The sequence below is a fragment of the Sander lucioperca genome, chromosome 7, assembly GCF_008315115.2.
Source record: "Sander lucioperca isolate FBNREF2018 chromosome 7, SLUC_FBN_1.2, whole genome shotgun sequence".
NCBI classification, from domain to species: Eukaryota; Metazoa; Chordata; class Actinopteri; order Perciformes; family Percidae; genus Sander; species Sander lucioperca.
In genome coordinates, this window is record NC_050179.1 from 16,136,813 (window position 1) to 16,159,231 (window position 22,419).

Genomic DNA, 22,419 nt, shown 5'->3' on the forward strand with positions numbered 1-22,419 from the left:
CACCTATTAAATCAATCGCCAACTAATTTGATAATCAATTTATTGGTTTAAAAAATTCCAGCTTCTTAAATGTAAATATTTTGTAGTTTATTCGCTCCTCTATGACAGTAAACTGAATATCTTTGAGTTGTGGACAAAACAAGACATTTGAGGACGTCATGTTGGGCTTTGGGACACACTACTGGACATTTTTCACCATTTTCTGACATTTAGTAGACCAAACAACTAATCGATTAATCAAGAAAATCAACAGATTAATCAAAAATGAAAATAATCGTTAGTTGCAGCCCTACACTGTATATATGTGAACACTCAGGCATGTGAAAACACACTTAAGATGAGTGAAAAAGTAAATTTTCCATGTCACATAGGCCTGGCTTCAGGTCCCTTGATTGTCATACGATGACAACAAGTAAAAATCCTTTGTTTTGCTGATGTTGTCAGATGTGTTCCTCCATGTGGAGCCAAGAAGAGAGCCATGCATGTGACAGAAACAAAATGTCTGATCATGTGACCACATGTAACAAATGTAAACAGAGTACACCACTTGGTTTGATATTAAGCTGTACTGTAAGTTCCCTATCATTACTTGATAATGTGGCATACACCAGCTGCTCTTCTTTTGAGTTACCAGAGCTGTCACTGCTCTTTGTCATACTGTAGGTATTTATGTACATCGGACTGTGTAAATCTCTGTGTTTGTGTATTCAGGGCATGGCAGATCTATAATGGAGTCACCCTTGTTAGCGTCTGTGCACCACATTGCTCAACCCATACCAAATTGCATTGACATGACAAATGTGTCATTTAATGAGACTGGGAAACAGAGTTACACTTTATTTCAAGTCAGATCCATCATTTAATGCCAGAAGATGACTATTGGCCTGCCCTGTTCCCAGATCAATATAAAATAATACTTTGTTAGGCCTATTTTAGATAGCAGATTTAAATAACATCATTCAGAATCTCTTAATACATGGACAAACAAAAATCATGAATGTAGTGCATCTCCCAGTCAAACTAATCACTTTGGATGAGATGGTGTCAAGTGATGACCTCCATTAATCTGATTAGATCACTGGAATGAACCAAAGTTGTCAACTCATCTCCAGTTTAATCTCATTAGCACAGCTGCAGCTCATTGTTCAGAAATGTCATTACTGTCAGTGACATTTCACACTTTGTCATTACCGTCAGTGACATTTTACTTTGTGATTTTAATTGTGCACTGTTTTAATATGTATCATATTGTATGTTTTATGTAAAGCACTTTGTGATTTTTATCTTTGAAAAACGCTATATAAATACATTTTACTTACTTGTTTAGACTTACTTACTTCTACATAGAATGCTTCATTGTCTACTCGCTTTCAGTCTAATTAGAGGAATTCAGTTGCTTTCATAGGAATTATTGGGAGAGGCTATGTTACATTAACTGAGGCTGAGATTCTTTCTGCTAACAAATGACCAATGTAAACCTCTGGTTAACATTTTACCACCTGGCAAAGTGACATTTTTAAGTCAGAAGGAAACTTGTGAGAGAACATGGTGACATGGATCTCAAGTTGATTGATCTCAGCAGAAACAGGCTAGGAGTGCAATACAAAAAGTTGTTTTATCGTAACAACTATAGGGTCTTGACAGCAAGGGCGTTACATGTCGAACATCAACAACAACAACGCAATCAAAAACACTTCTGCTGTGGAGTTTTGGTGTAATGTTAAGAGTGTGAACTGCAGGAAAAACAACACTGAAAATACAAACAAAAGAGAGTTTGATCCAATCTTTTCATGATCATTATCTGCTCTGTGACAGTCACTGATGCAACTCATGGTTACAATTCTTAATTGTACTTTATTTTCAGTCAGTCTAAAAAGCCATAGCAGTTTCTCGTGGGATTGATCTGTTTTCAGCCTATCCCAATGATCTTCAAATCCAGACGTGCCACATTACCACGTGTCAGCAAAGCAGCCCCAGAAGATCATAAAATAAGTAGTTTTTTTTTTGCCTTTTGGCAGGTTATAAGTCATCATACATCTTTACACATTTTAGTAGGAGAATGACTTGACTATAGTAGCTATAGTCATTAAGTAGACAAATTACAGTTAGAAAGGTCCTGTGACATTAAACTGAATGGTGCAATATTAGAGACAAAACCAAGTCTTTTCATACAACATTACTTTGATCCCTTTATTAACTTTAGGGTTGTTTAATTAAAGGACGCCTTGTAAATCCCAGATGATTACCAATATCAGATAAAGTTACGCCCAGTTATCTGACATAAAACAGATATAAAATAAATCACTGATTAATCAATTAATTGTTAAGGTTCATTTCATTCATTGGTTCCAGATTCTCACTTGTGAGAATTTAATGGTTTTCTTTGTCTTATTAGATTGTAAATAAAATATCTTTGGATTTTTTGACAAAACAAGCAATTCGAAGACATCACCTTGGACTTTAGGAAATAGTGATAGGCATTTTCACTATTTTTTTGAAAAGTCTATTTTACTGAAAAGACTACTTTTAATTCTAGTGGTCTGTTACTTCTGTCCGTTACTGGTGGTACTGCTCTGGGGTAAGTAACGTATTTGTATACTTATTAACCGCATAAAGAATGCAGAGCTTTTTACGTCCTGCTATTTTTTTCTTTAAATACATTGTACATACACTGCAGTCTTTCAAAAGATATAAACAACACCATGTGAGTCTTGAACGCGACATCCATGGTTCCCCCCTCCTCTGATTGGTCGGTTCAGGCCAGCTGGCTGTGACGCTGCAGTCAGCAGCTGTGGACAGCAGTGTTATTTCTTTATTTTGGTTTGCTTGCTGCAGCTCGCAGCCTCATGCCACTCCGTGTGGTTAAACCGAAGCGGGTTCAGGTCCAGGTCCAGGTCCGGGTGTAAACCCTGTCTGTGTGGTTCACTGTCGAGATGTCGTCGGCCCAACATGACGGAACCTTGAGTCAGCTCAATAAGTTTGAGAAACTGTCGTGGAGGCCCTCCATCCGCGAATCAGGTTTGTACACAAAACCCACTGCCTTGCAAGAACAAGCAGCCTGGTACAGTCAGCAAAGCAAACAGTGAACTAATGGTTAATCTAGGTAATGTTAGTCATTGTTATTTTGTCTTTGCGTACACTACACGCCCGAGCTTTGTCTGTGAGTTAGCGACGAGGTGTATCACCGCTAACGTTAGGCCAAAGCTAGCTGACGTTGCTACGGAAGACCGCACAAATCATTGAGTAAGTGAACCCAGCAGGCATATCATTTGTTATTTTCTTTAGATATTGATTAGAATATGAGAGACGAATAGCAAGAATAAGAGAGGGGGTCAAGCATTAGCTTCATGGAGGGAGGAGACACTGCTGATAACGGACAACATAACGGTTAGCGTTAGGTTGCCTCACTGTTGTGAAAATAACCATTACTTGCATACAGTAGTAAGTTATGAAAGGTAAATGATGTATGTTCGATGGGTCAAACGGCCTTCAACTCCTAAATGTGTGCCATGACAGAAATAATGACATTTGGTACAACCATTAACATTAAGCTAAATTAAACTATTAAAATCGGAGACAAACAGTCGCTATTAACTCAGTCAGTGACAAGGTCCACTTTTAATGGTACCTACTAGTTCTGATGATACACATTTTAACCAGAGACTTTTTTTTTTTTCTTCAATTTATCCTCAAACTGTAAAATCTTAGATGTCAGTAGTGTCATTCGTCCAACCTCTGACATAAAGGCTGTAAATGAACTATATTTCTGTCTCCTTGTTTTTTTTTTTAACTTGTGGTATGGTGACTGATTGACAGGCTCCAAGAAGCGGGCACGGTGGCTTCAGGCTCGGCGCATCTTCTCCCCTTCCTGCCCCAACCTGCGGATCCCCAACAGGTTTCTGAGAGAAGGTGCTCAAAGAACATGACCTCCCCATCAGACTGTTCCTCCTCAGAGAAGGAGATCTGTGTCAGATAAACTGACTGTGCGACTGAGTGGTCCCACTCCCGTTAAATGCGTACAGTAACTGTAATGTTATAAAAACCCACTAAGTGCTGTCTCTTTCACGTACAGTATTTGTAGTTACAGAAAATAAGCCTACATTTGGTGAGCACATGATACACATCGTGTTGTCTTGATATTTATGCTGTAAGATGTGTTCTTTTATGGTTACATCATCTCCATTTCCATCTACATCAGGGCTCTCACATTCTGTCTGTCTTGAACCTGTTCCTCCCACAGGACACTGTGTACCCCCCGCTCGGAGCGGACACCGCTGTGTTGCAGACAGCACCAACCTGTATGTGTTCGGAGGCTACAACCCAGACTTTGAGGAGGCAGGCGGGTCAGAGAATGAAGACTACCCTCTTTTCAGGGAGCTTTGGCGATTTCATTTTGCCACAGCCACTTGGCAGCAGGTCCGCACAGAGGGTTACATGCCCACAGAGCTGGCCTCTATGTCAGGTAAAGATTGATGTGCTACTCATCATTTCTAATCAGAATTAAACCTTCTGCACACACCCACCTGCTCTCCTTTTAGAACCACCTACTGGTCTTATTTAAAGGTACCCTGTGGAATGTATGACCACTAATAGGACTATGGAGCGTCACGGTTTATGATGCAATACACATCCCTGCCAGTGGTTTCACGCTATTCCACTGATCTACAGATGGCAGTAATGCACCAATGAACACTGCAATGTGCCAACAAAGGCAGGGATAAACAGACTTAAGACTAAACAATGCAAATCAAATGTTTGATGACAAAGCAAATGTATTCAACACTTGTGAGAGCTCAAGGTCCACACAATGTGTTTTGCTGAGTAACACTGAATGTAAACAGAAACTTTGTTGACAAGAAAACTCCACAGTGCAGCTTTAATGCTTTCTATGTAAGCTGTCTGACACACTGCAAACAATCAGTGTGTTTACATGCACCTGAGTAACCAGATTACCTGATATTTTCTTTTTCCAGTGACTTCAAGCCAAATGTACACAGACTTAGTTTGTTCTGATGAGTGAGACTTAAGTTATCCAAAAAGAAAAAAAACTCTCCTACGTCATGGAACATTTGCAAAACCTATTTTTAAATGTTGAATGTTTTGGCTACATAAACCTGTGGTCTTTGTCTCTCCTTTTATTGGCTCATTTATACCTTTTACAATGTGTGTTATTGCCATTAACTATATTACTAACTATAGTTAGAGGCTCGTGAGCTACAAACAACATGGGGACCAATTCATCAAAACAGGGGACCTTTTTAAATACATTTTAATACTGTATGTTTGAAGCTGTAACTTGGGTAATTTTATTTTTTTCAAACTGGACCCTATTTTCCCATGCATTGGTGACTAATGTGAACAACAATCATTGACATTGGTCCAGTATAAAGCGAGAACGCTGTAACTGTCAGCTGCAATGTAATTCTACAGGGCAAATGTGCATTGTCAATTTCTTCCACGAAAAAGTTCTGTTTTTGTCACTGACAGGCTGAGATTATTATTCTAAGTGTTTGACATCATAATGGAAAGGATCCCTAGATAGACCTTTTTGTTTAAGAGTAATATCCTTTTTGTTTAACCAGGAATTGCTCCAAGATTGCGATCAGTAAAACCCACCATACTCTGTTTAAATAAGAAATACTTTTAGCGTGTCTGGATCCAGTATATTTCCACATATAAATCAGTAAGTTACGGGTTTCTTTCAACTAAACCATAGTGGTGATTGTTGGAAGAGTGGAAAGACGAACCAAGACAGCTTTTGATAGTGTTTTTTTTTTTTTTTTTTTTTTGTCGAGTTTGAATGAAGTCTATTTTACGATGATAAAAAATTACAGTTCATGTAAATAGAGTCTGGTGGGTTTTGCGATAGCAATTTCGGATTAGCAATTTCGGAATTTTATGGATCCTTTCCATAAAGTTTTCAGACACTTAGAATAATAATCTGAGCATGTCCCTGACAAAACAAGCACTTTTTGTGGACGTAAATAGAAGGTGCCCTATAACTTGCATTGTTGCTTGTATCACTGCTGCTGACTGCAGCGATCTTGCTCAATACTGGACCAGAGATTGTTACTCTTTAAAGCTTCATGGAGTGAAATGGTCCAGTATGCAGATTTGAACCAACCTTATTAGGTATTCTGAGCAAGATATCAAACTGTAGTAGTGACTAATTGTGTTTCTCTCTCTCTCTCTCTCTCTCTCTCTCTCTCTCTCTCTCTCTCTCTCTCTCTCTCTCTCTCTCTCTCTCTCTCAGCTGTTTTACACGGCAACAACCTGCTTGTATTTGGTGGCACTGGGATTCCATTTGGTGAGAACAACGGCAATGACGTCCATGTTTGCAATGTACAGTACAAACGATGGAACCTGCTCAACTGCAGAGGGAAGAAACCCAACAAGATCTACGGACAGGTACGTGTTTTTATAGCTGGTTTACATGTAAAGCTGAAGTTCTTAAATGTTCACTGTCATCATTTATTCATAATGCTTTGACTACTATATGTAGCTGTGTATTCCACCAACAAAACATCTATGTATTCTCCATTTCCAGGCGATGGTCATCATAAATGGCTACCTCTATGTATTTGGCGGGACAACAGGCTACCTTTACAGCACCGACCTGCACCGGCTGGACCTGACCACCAGAGAGTGGACCCACCTCAAACCCAACAACGTACCATCAGACCTACCTGAGGAGAGGTCAGACAGCAGATAGTTATAACAACTACAGTATGTATGATTGATAGCGAATCACCAGAATATTCATTAAAATAGACTGAAAATGAATGCATTTACAGGTACAGACACGAACTAGCTCATGATGGACAGAGAATATACATTTTAGGAGGTGGGACGTCCTGGACGTCATATACCCTGGAAAAGGTAAGAGGAACAAGCACATAAAATCTGAAAGAAAAACAGTGTGTTAGTCCTTAATTTATAATATTTGTTTCATCAGATTCGCGCATATAACTTGGAGACAAATTACTGGGAGGAAATGGTCACCAAACCCCATGAAAAAATAGGTTTGTGATCCATGTTTTGCTTTTTTGTTTTGTTGAATAAAGTATTTCAAGACAACACATTGAATTTACATTAGATGTGCTTATCATCACAGGATATCCTGCTGCCCGCCGTTGTCACAGCTGTGTGCAGGTCAAAGATGGTAAGGAGTATTTCCCTGCAGCATTATTTGGACATGCCTGTCTAAAATGTTTTGTTTATTTAACCATGTCACACTCTGTTCCTACCTCCAGAGGTGTTTATATGTGGAGGTTATAATGGAGAGCTGATCCTATCCGACCTGTGGAAGATCAACCTGCAGACTTTTCAGTGGACCAAGCTGCCTGCAGCCATGCCAGAACCAGCATACTTTCACTCTGCTGCCGTCACTCCAGTGAGTAACTTATCCTTCACACACATCTATATCTATCTTGGTCAGCAGATTTCTCTTCTGCACTGAGAAAAGAAATCGACACGGAGATGGACAACAGTTTTATGTGCGGTAGGGCTGCAACTAATCATTATTTTCATTATCAGTTAATCTGCAGGTGTTTTTGTTTCTATTAATTTATTGATTTAGTCTATAAAATGGACAGAAAATAGTGACAAATGTCAATTTTCCAGAGTCCAGGATGACATCTTCAAATGTCTTGTTATTGTTTGACCAACAACCCAAAAACCAAGATATTGAATTTACAATTATATAGAAGCAGCAAATCCTCACATTTGGCAAAGCTGAAACTAGAGCATATTGAGGGTTACTGCTTACAAGAATGAATTTAATCAATTGTCAAAATCATTGCCCATTCGTTTTATGTTGATTGATTAATCAACTAATTGTTGCAGCTCTAATTTCTGCAACTGTTCCTTCTTCTTCAGGCTGGCTGCATGTACGTCCACGGCGGCGTCGTCAACATGTCTGGGAACAAAAGGACTGGCTCTTTGTACAAAGTGTGGTTGGTGGTGCCCAGCCTGCTGGAACTGACCTGGGAGAAACTGCTGAAAACGTTCCCTCACTTAGCCCAGCTGTCCACCCTTCAGCTGCTTAGCATGGGACTGACACACGCACTAATTCAGCGGCTCAAATAGACAGAGCACAGAGACTGAAGGACGTGGTATGTGATGGAACAGCACTGACTCTAAAATATAACTGATGACTCGGCAAAAAAGTTCTTGAAAAGGACGAAGAAAGTCTGATGTCAGATGATTATTAAAAAAAACTTTGAATGCCTTTTAACTTTAGTTTTATGTAAATGTAGGTGCTTAATTTTTAAATGCAAAGTGCAATGTTTTGTGTTTCTCTGTATGTGAATGTGTCAGATTTGAGTTTGCATGCATCCATCAGAATCACTGTTTCTTATGCTTTGCACTCAAAGTTTTGGGTCCACTATGTCACACATTTCCCAATTGTTGGTTTTTCACACATCACTGTCACAGAAACTTGTAGAGCAGGAATAGTTAAATGTTCCAAAGATCATTTATTGAAAGGCAAAATGAATGTTGCTTCTGCTAATGTCATTTTAGATTTAATTCAGAGATCAGTTTGTTTCACTGTAGCTGAAATTCGTCGCACACTGTTTGCAATCTTTGCCATGTGTTCAGTCCCCACTGTGACATAGGTAGATTCGATCAGAAATGACAAACCATGGTGATATAAACTTAAATTTCCATTCAGTTAGTTAGAAATCAGCCAGATGATCTGAAAAGACACTGCTGATAAAGCTTGGACACGTGAAACTGGGATACCTACAAGTCTAATTAGGTTAATTATTTAAGGCATCATGTTTTAGCCTCAAAGGCTTTCTGATTGCATGCTGATATTGAGCTTTGATTGTAACTGTACAGTTCAAATTTGAAAATGTTCCCTTCACTGGTCACATTAGGCCTTATGATCAGATGAAAACACAAAAGCCTTTTTAAAACAGCTGCGACATGGCATCACTGTGAATCTTCTAGTGCCTCTTCGGTTATTCTTCCTTTTTCTTTTAGGAAAAATTAAGCTTAATAAGTTAGAAATAATTTTATTAACCTGCAGCTCCACAGTGATTCTCAAGCCTTTTTTCATTTCTACATTTGGTGCCTTCTGAATTTCCAATATGTCCCACACATGGTTTTTACATCTCTGTCTAAGATTTTGATTTGTTTATTACTCTGAGCTGTGCACATGCAGCCTTTTTCCCCATGTGCTTTACCGGGTGTTCTCCACATGAGCCTTTTGTTGCTAAAATAATCAGGAGATGCCACTTGCAGCTAAAGATTTTTCATTAACTCAAATATTTTTTTTTTTACCTATTTAGTTTTACCACTGTGCTGCTGTTTGATTTTATGAAAAAACTTTTTTTATTGTAGCAAAGCGTGCAGCTACATTCTTTTACACTTAAATTAATGGTCATTTCGGCGGCCTCTAGCTCACCCAGTAAGAGCGTTCGCCCCATGTTGGCTAAGTCCTGCAGTGGCGCAGGTTCGAGTCTGACCTGCTGCCCTTTGCTGCATGTCATCCCCCATCTCTCTCCCACTTTCATGTCTATCCACTGTCACTTGTAATAAAGGAAAAAGCCCCAAAAAATAATCTTAAAAAAAAAAAAAAAAAAAAAAAATGGTCATTTCAGTTCCCAATGTATGCCTAAACTCCATTTTAACTTTTTATACTGCATAAGGCTATGTTTTTTTAAACTTGTTTGTCTTGTTTTTCCAGAGAACATTGTGCTGTGGTACTTTGAAAAATAAGTGGCATGGGACTTTTTTTAACTAGTATTAACTAGTAATAAGGTATGTAAGGTGTACTCAGGATGTGAAATACTGTGATCAGACTCCGTCTGTAGAGCATCACCATCGCCAAAATGTCAACAGGCTGTCATTTTTGGGACAGAAATATGTACGCCAAGATGACTCATGAAAACTAATCTTTCATGGCTACTGTGGACTGTAACTCTTAAATACTTTAGTAACATTTCAGCTGCTTGTATTAAGTCACACTTTTGCCTCTTTTTTTCACCTATTTTGTCAAACACTACCTTAAATATTTTATCTCATGTTCACTTTAATTGTTGGTACAATACTAAGCTAACTCATCTAAAACATATTGTATCATAATGCTCATTTCCACATTCAAAACTCCACCTCATTTACTTTTTGTTATGTTTGACATGTTACAGCATTATTTATATCCTATTCTGAAGCAACAGCTTCACTTTGTGCTTGGACTTGGTAGATGTACTGCCTTGCTTTAGATTGAGATGTTTATATTTGCATCATTTTTTATGTTAATGAAAGTTAAATTATCTCTTTTGCATGTCAGTATGGTGTGCATGTCACTTTACATAAACTCTCGGGAGAAAAGGTGAATGTCTCCTCAAAAGCAAATATGGCTGTAATGTACATTGTTTTGTAATTCCCGTCCGTACAAACAATAAAAACACAGGCAGCCAGTTTTTCAAAATGTTGTATTGACAGATAGTTTCCAAATATAGGGTGCTAGTTTATCTAAAATAATGTCACATATCAATATCTCTATCTGACATGTACAGTACCATTTAACATTTGAGCTAAAAAGTATAGGAAACCTATCACAACTTAAACAAAATAGCATTAGTGCAGATACTCTACATTATATTTATTTGCATTGTAAAAATACTGATTTCTTTTTTTAGCCACAGTCTACAAAGATCATAAGTAGTTATGAGTCTGAGGACACAAGTATTTTAGCTTACAAACTTTTACAGTAGTAATGTATTTGAGCAACAAGTACCTACCTGAGATTAAAGTGTTTAGTTCTTTCATTTGTATAATTTAGGAAAACAGCATGAGAAATGAAATACTTAATAAACATCCCATGTCAGGATTCACACATGATCAGGTAGTCCTAACTGTCTGGATAAAATCCCATCTACAGGGAGTGGTAACTTGCAAGGCTAAAAAGTGTCAGTCCCACAGTCAGCAGCCTGCTGGAGATGGAGCGAAGTAATACATAGCCAGTAGAATGAGGTAGACAACCACCAGAGCTGTACCTAGGGGGGGGGTGTAACACATCATTGGGTTAAACCAATCACTGATGTTCTAAGCTTACATTCATCAAACCACCATACTGGGACACCTTTGGCAGTCTCACTGCGTTATCTGGATATATTTTTCTGAATAAAACTGAGAACACTCTCAGGATCATTGACTCTAGGGCTCAAGGGCTGTGTTCAAGGATACTTAAGTTTAAGAGTTGGCCACTGAACAGATGCTTTTAAATGCAATAAATAACCACATTCACATCCCCTATGACAACATCCTTATTTTATCCTTTATTTGTCTTCTAGGTTTGAATCATGGATTATCATCAGGATTAAAACCTATTTGCTATTAGCATGTGAGTTTAACGCAGCTGACTCTCAAATACCAGTTACTTACTAACTTACTAAACTTACCCTGAAAATAGTCGGACTTGCCGTCCATGAAAATGTAGTTGACAAGAATCACACTGAAGATACTGGCCCATAGGTGCATGTCACTGAATAACAGTACAAATCCCACATCCTGTCAAAAACAGAGATGATTGCAGAAACTATCAAACAGCAAACCGTAGGTATTTGTATGAATGAATCACTGATCAAACTGGGTGTCTTACATAGAAGGCATTAAAGCAGACCAGAATTGGAATTTGTAGCATGCAGACCTGAACAGCAATACAGCTTCCCACCTCCAAGCTGACAAAAGACAAATCATTTAGATACAAATATGATAATTAAATTGTATCTTTCTTTAATAAGACAGGATTTACCTAAGACTGATGTTGTTTTGGAGAGCAAACTGTATCCCATTAACAATCTCTGGGATCTCAGGAACCATAGCGAGAACTGTCACCCCAATGAAATACTGGAGAAAGAAAGACAAACGTTAGCACAGCTGGAGGAAACGACCCCATAAAAACTGACTGAGCACGCTCGTGCGCACGTCCTGACCTGAGAGATGTTGGGCTGGTTTAGTATGGGTTGGATGTGTTCGGTGGCAAGATCGGCACAAGCAGACGTGAGCACAGTGGCCATGATGAGGATGACCAGAGACCTCCACCGTGACCAGTGGACCACTGCTCCATGGTGGCCAGTCACTGCACAGATAAACAAAGCATTAGACAACTGTGCCCTCACTGTTGTACTGTAGTGGAATGTGTTAGCCGTTAACTGTGATTCATGGGAGGGAGACTCATACCCTGTCCTTCTCCAACATGGATGTCATAAATGTGGGAGTGTGTCTTCAGCGTGAATATCAGACCAATGATGTAGGCAACTGGCAAGAGGGCAGACACTGTGTACACCAGTGGCCTTGCGACAAGAACACACAATGAGAGGGAAGAACTATAAAGAAGAAACTCAAAAGACCATATGGTGGCTTTGGATTAGGAGGTTTGAGCTTATTTGCCTCTGGTCTTTTTATTATACCTTAAATCTGTGTTCAACCACTTTCTACAGCATGGACTTCTTTTAGATTGATTTATCTCCTTCTAGACAGACATTGTTTTGCATTTGTTTCACTAGAATGAAAATCAACTTAAAGATAAACGTGTTGAAAACTCCTTCTGGGTGCATTCAGCTCCGAAATCGGAGACTTTAGAGTGTGCTGCTGAAAATTATACCAAGAAGACAAATAACAAGCAAACACAGACATTGTGGAAACGTTAACTCTTGACACATGGATGTCAGAGCACCCTTAAATGCACCAACAAGAAGAGTTTAAAAGCCTTTATATTACAGTCAGTATACAAATAAAAAAAAAAGGAAATTCTTACTCAACATGGTTTCGGAACAATGTACCGTTGTTCTGTTAAGACAAACGTAAAATCACATTATACATACTATAGTGTATGTAAGTCATATATTGTTTGTTATAATGTGCTTGTTAGGATGATACTATTGATGCTGACCAGATCGTAGTGGCAGTTGTGGCAGACAAACTGCCCGCTGCTGTTGCTCGAGCTGTTTCCTCCAGTGGAGTTGGTGCAGGCGTCACACACCAGATTTCCATAAGCCTTGGAGAAGAGCGTGGGGGCGAACACACCTGCCATTGACAGTTAGGGGGAGGAGCCAGTGTATAACATTTTGGTAATGCTTTTACATTGCATTTTACTTCAATTTTGGGAGACAGAAATAGAGTGTAACAAACACTGCCACCATCATCTGAGCATCACCAAGCATTTTTTAATTCATTGAGTCCTTCGGAGCTGAATATTTGACTTATGCACGAACTTGGTCATTGTTGAAATAATCTCTTCTTTATTGATGGAATATCTCTGAACACATTCTTTTTTACTTCTTCAATGATCAAGTGTTTAAAAAAAGATTCATGTGGTGGCCGGGTTGGCTCAGTGGGTAGAGCAGGCACACATATATTTAGAAGTTTACGCCTCGACGCAGAGGTCCAGGGTTCGACTCCGACCTGTGACGATTTCCTGCATGTCTTCCCCCTCTCTCTCCTGTCCTGTCCATTAAAGGCGGAAAAAAAAAAATTCATGCTAAACCCGGTTTATGGACACAGTATTTAGGAAGGAAAATCCTTTGAAAATGAATTTACAAACTTTTTTTGTTTGATAAGTTAATATCCAAGGGATAATTGTTTGACACAATTATGTTAAATCTATAGAATTTATTTCAGCAAACAGGTTGTGCAGGTGTTGCATGTAGTCTATGATAAAAAACACAATGAAAACAGCAGCTTCAAACTAAGAAAACAACTGTAGCTCTAACATTTGTTGCCTGCAGGTGGAGCAAGTGTCAAAGTTTTAGCTGCTACTATGTCCTTTCGTCTTTAGGAAGAAAAAACAACATGTTTGCATCTGGAGGCCTAAACTGCTACTGCTGGCAATGAAGAAAAAGCTTCTCTCGGTAGAGAAACTGCAGCTAACTACATGTGAACAAATGAGTTTGTGAGTACATTAGGAGTCCGTTTCAAGAGGTGCTTTGCATCTGAAAATAAAGCTAGAAAAGACTAAATTGTTTCTTGTTTCTATTTCATAAAAAGTTCTGTAACTTCTTTTGCTGTTATCACCACTGTCTCTGACACTTCCAAAACTGTAGAACTGGATGATGGCATACAGTACATATGTATAAAATACTTGCCTCCTACAGAGATGAAAAGCAACGCAGCACTCACTCCTGTAGAGCGACTGTTGAATCTCTGCTCACTGTGTCTCAGCCCTCCGATTATCATGCAGACGCCCTGAGAAAAAGACAAAGCAAGGAGCCTCATTCATACTGCACATGCTGTATTAGTGTTGTGCATTTGAAAGTGACTTTTGTCTCTATTGTGATTCACAGATTGCTGAAATGATACAGCATTATAATGGTAGGTTGTTTGATTGTTTTTCATGTGTGGTAAATGTGGTAAAAGTTGTAATATGTGATGTAAATGCAGGTTGGCTCACAGGGATGAAAAGGATGCATCCGAGCAGCGTGCCAGTCAGTGCTGCTTTAACAACCTCCTGCAGGCACGAGTTGGCGGCCTGGTGACCTCTGAGCAGGGCTGTGATGTAAAAGGTCAACTCTGTGATGGAGCCGAAGGTGGCGTTCACCACCGCACCCACTGCAAAGTTACTCTGGGCTGAGATACTGCAAGTGTCAGAAATGATCGACAATTCACATCAGAACCTGCTTTGTAAGAACATCTGTAACTCTTTTTCCTTTTTTTTGGTACACTAGATGTATAGAGCAACATCACATTCAATGTATTTTATTTCACTTTTTTTTACAGGTGTGTTTTAAAGCGATGAAAACAGCTCACCTGGCAATGCCCATACCAATATAATAGGACAGAGGTATGATGGAGCAGATTGCGATGGCGAACTTGACATTAGAGCTGGCATACTGGTTTTCTCTGTCAATATATCCAATTACTATAGCAACTATTACTAAAGGGAGGAGGTCTGAGATGGGGGTCAAAGATGATAACAGGTCTTCATATGACACACTTACACACCAATTCACACACACCGGTAAAGGATACTGACAGCGAACACATTGATCCCATCAACAGTGTACTTGTAGTAGTACCAGTTTGCAGCATGGTAACAGCACAGCAGTGCTCTGGTCTCAGAGACTTGATGCTAAGGGTAAAAAAAACAAGTAAAAAAACAATAAGCGGGTGCAGTAAACCAACACTGAATAATATCATCCGTTTGATGTGCTGTGGGTGATACATATTAAATATCTTCCTTGCCTTCCTCTGTGAGCAAGTGGAGACAGAGACATCCTCAGGAGCCAAGAGAAGAATGACTCGCAGTGTCCGTGCGTTCATCTTGAAAACAGGGATGGTAAAGACCAGGATCCAGGAGAGCAAGCAGGCCAGGGAGTGGATGACCACCAGAGGAGGATATCCCAGCAGCAGCCACACGTAGGTGGAGAAACGATGCTACACAGTAACGAGAAAACATTTCCTTTGAGTTCCATGTAGGGGTTCAATTCAGTTTATTTTAAGAAAGGGGACAGTGCAAATTAATAAAACACATGATTTCCCTTGGGTTAAAAAAGCCAGAATTAGCCAAAAGGCTATTTTTCATTTGTAGTCCCCTGCCCTAGATGTTAAAAAAGGCTTTTTAAAATACAAAGAAACAAAAACGAAAACAACAAAGCAAAGCACAACACAGGACTTAGCACAAGACAAGACACAACACAGAAGCAGAAAGATATACAGTACAACAAAGCAAAGCAACAGAGTATAAGGTAAAAAAAAAAGGAGATTAAGACAGACACGGCCATTAAGAACAATAAAAACAGTATTAAACTGGAAGGAAACAATAAGTAAAATTCACATATGTTGATGCATGGACTGTATATGTACAAAACATCTGGATTGCCCCCTGGTGGCTGGCTGCAGTATAAGTCATAAATCCCACCCCCTCCATGTAAGCAGATGGTACATGGTCCAAATAAAAAAATCTGAGTACACGTCAAATACTTTTTTCCCAAAGATGGTTTCTGTCATTTTAGGTAGTTGTTATCACTGTGATGTTTGTTCAAGTGTTAATTTTTCTGATGACATGAGTGACAGCTGTGAATGACCGTGTTTGGTCAGGCGGTTGTATGGGGGAGACTTTTCTGCGCAGACTCTGGCTCCAAAGTTACAAGATGGCAGCACCCGTATCCGGGATAATTTGGCTTCACTTTTAAACAGTGGGAGGAAGTGGAGACGCGTCGTCCATCTTTATATGCAGTCTATGTTTTCATGTAGGAGAAATTGGTTAGTCATATATATATATATATATATATATATATACATATATATATATATATATATATATATATATGAAGGTGTTCATGGATTGTCTATGTATATTTTAAGTTACCCAGTAGGGAGTGTGCAGAGGTCGCCCTGGCAACTCTGGGATTAACACCTCTGTGGGTGAAGGCAGCAGAACTGGCGAGTTATCTTCCGTCCCCTCTATGTTACACTCACAGTCTGGTGCTTGCACACAACATCCCCTCAATGTATTTCCATTCTGAAGAAACACAACCAGAGGAAAGTTTTATTTCAGGTTCATTAGAGCACCAACCTTACATTGCATCTAGTGTAATCACAATCACAAGGGCTGCAACTAACAATGACATAGTTTTGATTGATCTGTCTGATATTCTTTCAATTAATTCATTGTTTAGTGTATAAAATGTAAGAACGTAGCTACAATATAAAGACTCCACCATGGCTTTTGGAAATTCTGATGGGAATGTGTTGTGTTCTATCTGATCAATAGATCAAAAAACAAAGATATTACATTTACAGTGCTATAAAACAGACAAACATGGATGTTTTTGTTATTTTTTTCTGCTTGATAGATAAATAAAATGATGACTCAATAATTGTTGTCAAAACTACACAATGGAGTAAAAGTAAATCAAACACAAGTAAACAGTAATAAGTCAATTGACCTATGGCTACACTCAACGGTGCAGATGTAAAAAAAAAAAAGAAAAAAAAGTGGGCTACTTCTGACTGACTTTTTTTGTATATCATATCAAAATCAGTTAATTCTGCTGAGGGATAAAACACAACGGAAACCAGAGCACCAAAGCCTGACTTTCAGTCACCCAATGAGGTCTTTCTGTGGAGATTCTTCTGCACCTTGTGAAGTAACAACTATCACCGGCATAGATATCAAACCAACTCAGATGTACGTGTACATTTTATGTGTACCTTATTATTCCAAATATTTATCTTCTCTAATGCCTTGCTTAAATTAAAAAGTCAGAAGAGTATTGATGTTAAATTGTGTAAACGTGTTCAAAGTGTCAACTTCAACCTCACCGATGTATGTGCAATAACAAGTTGCAGCAAATGTATTGTGTAGTGTTGCAAACTTGTGGTGTTGCTCAGTAAAAGCAAGACCTCTGCTTTCATGACCACAAGTCTGTGAGAGACTATGAGGAAGCTACAGGATTTACTGTGCATCTTCCTCATTTCAGTTAGTAGTAAAAAGGAAAAGAGACAACATCCCAAACATCAACTGAACCCAAACTGTACCTCGTGGATAGATTTGCCGAATGGCCACAGGAAGTAGCAGGACAACTTCCAGCAAAGCTTGCCTAAAGAGTGAGATAAATAATGAATGAGGACAATATCTGATCAGTGAGAAATATTATCATGAATCTCTGTTGATTGGCTCACCTACCGTATGGCACCCCAGTGATAGTGATGAACATCAGTGGGGTGACCAGGAAATATGCCAGAGAGACCCACCAACCGAAGAGAAGCACATACACTACGTTTCCGCAAGTGATGAGATGACCTGACAACAAGAAGACAGTAAAAAACTGTTAGTGAAAGGCTGGCAAGTTTCCCAGCAGCCACAATTTATCTCCATATCATTTATATATAAAAAGGATAATGCTGGTTTATTACACCTTTGATTTTATTTTTGTAGTTTTGGCCATCATTTCTCTCAGTAATAGGTATTCATAAAGTTAAGTGCTGAGATCTGGGAACACAGTGACATCTCTAAAAACAAGTCAAACAGTGCAAGAAACACACAGGGGTAAATGTTCACAACGGATTTTAAACAATTCACCAGATAGCCGAACTTATTTGGAAGAGAAAACAAAGGTGCACTGTAAAATAACTACCCAAACATCCATCACAGTCTATAGACTGACTCCTTGTCTTAACTTAGATCTAACATGCTTGCCTTGGTTGTGTGTGCACACAGTTTTGTTCTGATCAATAAAGGATTATTTCTGACTTTGTGATTTTGGGTCCGCTTGCCTTCGGTTTCACCTCCAAATAAAGTTGTTAGTCATGTGGCTGAACTGTTGGCTTGCTTACAACCTGTGTGATCGTCTCATCAATCATTTTCCAAATTGTGATAAACCTGAATTATCCTCCAACACAAACCTTACACACTACTTGAGTACTATAACCTGTACCTGAATATGGTTTAATGACATTCAGTTCAGAGTAGAGCTCTTTCACAACCTCTGACCTGACTTCAAAGGGACGCTCCGTCACATGGCTCTTCCATTTTCTGAAACCAAACTGACACACACACACACACACACACACACACGCAGTTTAAGGGAGAAACCATTTAGCCAGTAGTGCTGCATTCAAACCACTTTCGATCTACGTAGGGAAACATTTGCTCTTAGACTACTTACCCTATAGTTGTTGACCAGTTTGTTGGCTTCCACTTCATTCTCCGCTCTAATAGTTCTCTTGCTTTGGATCTCCTCCCAGCTATCATCACAGGCATGATGACTCGGACCTAAATTGACAAGCAACAAGATGACAAATAAATGTTTGAAAACACATCAGCATTGCTGCAAAACATTTTTTTTTTTTTTTTTAATAAGTCGGTACCCAGTACTTACATGCATGTCCAGGCATGCATTTTGCTGTGCACAGTGCAGGACATATGGAGTGATGTGAAGGAGTGTCTGTTGAATTAGTTTGTGGACCTCCACACAGTCGGTCATGGATCTGTTTGTCTTTGTGACCGGCCTGGGGATCATGCTCCCATGGAAGATCTGTAACACCAAGCAAGAAACCAATAACACAAATAAAACTTTTTTTTATGTATTCACAAAGTGGTCGAAATATTGGTCAACATGATGATAGAATTATTACAGCAAATCCACTTATTAAATGGAAAGTACAAAGACAGTATACATTGAAACTTTTGTGTACTGCTGAAAGTCACTTTGCTATTTGTCCATGGGCCAGAGTCACATTTCATTATTTGTGGTCATGGAAAGAACACTGAATCAGATTATTTTTAATCATCAGGCAATTGAAATAACTGTATTTAACTAATATATTATTATTATTATTTTATTTTTATGGAATAGTAGTGTGTACATTGACTTTTCGATGTATCACCAAGACAAGATTGTGCCTATTTGTTCTGGGAGAAGCAGGATGGATAAGCACAATACAAATTGTTAATCATAAAAAAGACAACATTGTGCCTGAACCTGTGACTTTTGAGTGTGTTGCTCAATCATTGTCGACTGTTGTTAATAAAATTAATTATACTACAACAGTAAAGTTTTTATTTAAAAGATCTCTTGCATATATAAGATCTCTCGCATATATCTCCAAATATATGCAAAGCTACTCTTCTTTGATTATTAACTTGTGTCTCATATGGCTTTTCCACAGTTACCTTGTCAAAAAACCTTCAAATTACATAAACTTCTTATCCCTCATTGAAAAATCCATTTTCCCCATCATATTTGTGTTAAGTTGCATATTGGACCACAAGTACTCCTATTCATACATGCACATGTTAAACTCAGATTTAAGGAGAGCCCATTTTAAAGGGAGAAGACTTAAGATAAGATACAACTATAGAAATAGAATGAGAGTATATACAATGACACTGAACTGTTTGTCGTGGTCATTTGATTAGTTCAAAAGAACATGGTGCTCAGGAATGTGTGTTGACCATAGAAATAGAATGAGTTAGCCCGCTACAACCGTCACAGTTCTTTGCAAAGGCAACGGTACACATAAAAGTGGCCACTGCTCTGACCATCCTGCTATGTTGATTTGATTGGGAACGTACTGTCATTCTGTTGATAGAACTTTATTTATCCCACGGGAAATAGTTGAAAATCACATTTTTGCACAGGAACTGAACCCGGAATCTCTAGCACCCTAAGCGAGAATAATACCTTAGACCAACGAGCCACAATTATAGGAAGATAATAAGACATCTGAGGAAAATAAGATTGCCACACTGCTATTATGAATCAAACTAGCCTTTGTCTTGAGAAAAATATTTACATGCACTGACATGACGCTTGTCAGTGTCAGTTACACACTGTGTTATATATATTATATACTGCAGTGCAGAGTCAGAAAGTCAGAGTCAGATCACTGCCCAGAATCACACTTCCATCAATAGTGAGACAGCTGAATTGGTAAAAAGACAAAAAAGCACATCACACACTGCTTTCAAAAGCATTACTCTTCCAAACCCCCAACCTACTTCAGCAACAGAGCCATCACATGCACAGCACTCACAATAGCACATGACCCTGGCAATCCACTTTTCACAGTATTTTAATGAAGTTAAACTGAGGCAAAAAAACATGTTTTGGTTTTGAGTATTGTTCTCTCTGCCATAGCAGCCATAAATGCATCACCACACAGACTGCATGTACATTATGTATGTCCACCCACACATACATGCATGTAAAGAGTAAATGCATTCGGGCCTATGTGTGGATGTTTATACGTGTTAATGTCTTGAGTTATGTGCATCACACTATAAAAACACATCCCCTCAGGGGCAAAAAGCATTTCTATCTATCTATCCATTGTTGAACTGATCACTGTCTCAGACAGCCTGACAACAGCTGGATTTGTTCTGCAGGGAAAGGCAGAGGCATGACTGCAAACGCCTTGGGACATTCATTCATCGTTTTTTAAAAGATGCAGCCTTAATGAATGAAAAAAATACTGACAAACCACTGGCATCATGAGAAAAGTGAGCACAATAATTGTGACTTCTCCTTTTAAGCAGCTCAAAACAGTGTCTTCACACACTTGAGGAAGAGTCTTGTTTTGTTTCCTCTTTCTGTTTTTGTATATGCTTCCTGAAACACGTAAAAATATTTAAAAAAAATACCAGTGTTAGTGATTGTGTTATTGATTGTGCACTGTAGTCTCAGTTTAACTCACTAGTCATAGTTTTGTCCATCAGTGTAGAAAAGAAAGGCCTTAAGGTTCACAATGAATTAAAAAAAATTTAATAATTAAAAAATGTCTGACAGTAAATCAGTTTATCTCAAAGGAAGCTGTGTAGCCTTTTGCCACTGCTTTCATCAGAAGCATATCATGAAAGACGGCTCTTTTGTTCTTTTCTTTATTACCTAGAAAGAGGGCACAAATCAAAGTAAATTCATGAATTCAGGACATAATTCATTAAGTTACACTTGGTAACATATACTTACATGTTTATAGACTCTCTCAGAGTTCATTAAACAATTAAACCAACTAACTATTTTGATAATTGAATAAATCGATTCATCATTTACACCATTTATCAAGCAAACATGTCAAACCTGCCCTGGTTTCAGCTTCTCTAGTGAGACAATTCGTTGCTTTTTTCTATTTGTAAAAGTGATATATTGGGTTTTGGATTGTTGGTTGGATCAAACAAGCATTCTGAAGATGTCATCTTGGAATCTGAGAAACTGAGAGGGTCAATTTTCCCCAGTTCCTGATATTTTAATGATTCATAAAAAAAAAATTAAAAAAAATCCGATCACAAAAATAATCATTAGTTGAAGCTTAGTTGAGTTTCAGCCTCAGTTTAGACAGCTGCAGTCTGTCTCATAGCAGAAAATAAAACATTGATTTCCAATGTATTACACGTTTGTGCACTTTAACGTAGCAGACATTTGGGCACAGTCAGAGACTGAACTCGCGCACGCAATCACACACGCGCACGCGCGCACGCGCAGTGGGGAAATACGTCGTAATCAATACGACGTGATCTGACCGATATTCATTATTCAACAGCCCTATACCTATATCTATACCGAGCTGGCAGTGCTTACTCTTTTCATCCACATGATAATATCACGGTAAATAACGCATAGCCTACACAGTATGCTGACAAATTAAAAATGGAGAATGTATTCACCTGACACAGTCTGCTTGTTACAAATAAAGTTTTCTTCATTAGCCTACCACAAGCTAAATATGAGCCGCTCACCTTGTGTGTGTTCAGCCGGCCTCCTCCTCCGGCTGCTCGTGTCTGAACTGCCTGTGGCTGACAGAGACATCTCTACCGGTAAAAACAGCTCACCGTTAAGTCTTATAATACTTGGTTCTCATCGTCAACAGACGCTGCTCCTGTGAAGAGGACGCAACGCACTGATTCACGGGCGATTAGACCGCTTGGAATTGTGGGAAACGTAGTCCACGATGGTTGAGCCAAAGAAT

General features: G+C 38.7%; 2 protein-coding genes across 2 annotated transcripts; one reads left to right on the forward strand and one right to left on the reverse strand.

Moving 5' to 3' along the window:
- Positions 1–2,760: 2,760 nt before the first annotated feature.
- LOC116062613 (kelch domain-containing protein 10-like) lies at positions 2,761–9,045 on the forward strand. The gene is made up of 10 exons (XM_031317311.2): positions 2,761–3,018; positions 3,817–3,909; positions 4,241–4,462; positions 6,254–6,408; positions 6,548–6,696; positions 6,795–6,879; positions 6,956–7,022; positions 7,115–7,162; positions 7,254–7,393; positions 7,879–9,045. The coding sequence occupies exons 1-10, from the start codon at positions 2,934–2,936 to the stop codon at positions 8,086–8,088; spliced, it is 1,254 nt and encodes a 417-aa protein (XP_031173171.1). The 5' UTR covers positions 2,761–2,933; the 3' UTR covers positions 8,089–9,045.
- A 1,380-nt stretch (positions 9,046–10,425) lies between these two features.
- LOC116062605 (putative cation exchanger C521.04c) lies at positions 10,426–22,369 on the reverse strand. The gene is made up of 20 exons (XM_031317299.2): positions 22,190–22,369; positions 18,834–18,989; positions 18,621–18,727; positions 18,390–18,498; positions 17,639–17,755; positions 17,491–17,552; positions 16,319–16,471; positions 15,193–15,384; positions 14,980–15,079; positions 14,758–14,899; positions 14,402–14,585; positions 14,097–14,196; positions 12,905–13,038; positions 12,770–12,801; positions 12,193–12,305; positions 11,946–12,091; positions 11,765–11,859; positions 11,612–11,690; positions 11,412–11,520; positions 10,426–11,006 (listed from the first exon to the last, which is right to left on the reverse strand). The coding sequence occupies exons 1-20, from the start codon at positions 22,257–22,259 to the stop codon at positions 10,933–10,935; spliced, it is 2,274 nt and encodes a 757-aa protein (XP_031173159.1). The 5' UTR covers positions 22,260–22,369; the 3' UTR covers positions 10,426–10,932.
- Positions 22,370–22,419: the final 50 nt, after the last annotated feature.

What these genes read in the sequence shown, in the direction of transcription:
- LOC116062613 (XM_031317311.2), top strand. Translation starts at nt 2,934, where the DNA reads ATGTCGTCGGCCCAACATGACGGAACCTTGAGTCAGCTCAATAAGTTT. An exon ending in GCCCTCCATCCGCGAATCAG is followed by an intron (nt 3,019 to 3,816) that starts GTTTGTACACAA and finishes ACTGATTGACAG; the next exon opens with GCTCCAAGAAGCGGGCACGG. An exon ending in CCAACAAGATCTACGGACAG is followed by an intron (nt 6,409 to 6,547) that starts GTACGTGTTTTT and finishes CTCCATTTCCAG; the next exon opens with GCGATGGTCATCATAAATGG.
- LOC116062605 (XM_031317299.2), bottom strand. Translation starts at nt 22,259, where the DNA reads ATGTCTCTGTCAGCCACAGGCAGTTCAGACACGAGCAGCCGGAGGAGG. An exon ending in ATGCATGCCTGGACATGCAT is followed by an intron (nt 18,728 to 18,833) that starts GTAAGTACTGGG and finishes TTGTCAATTTAG; the next exon opens with GTCCGAGTCATCATGCCTGT. An exon ending in GATCAATGTGTTCGCTGTCA is followed by an intron (nt 14,900 to 14,979) that starts GTATCCTTTACC and finishes CCCCCATCTCAG; the next exon opens with ACCTCCTCCCTTTAGTAATA.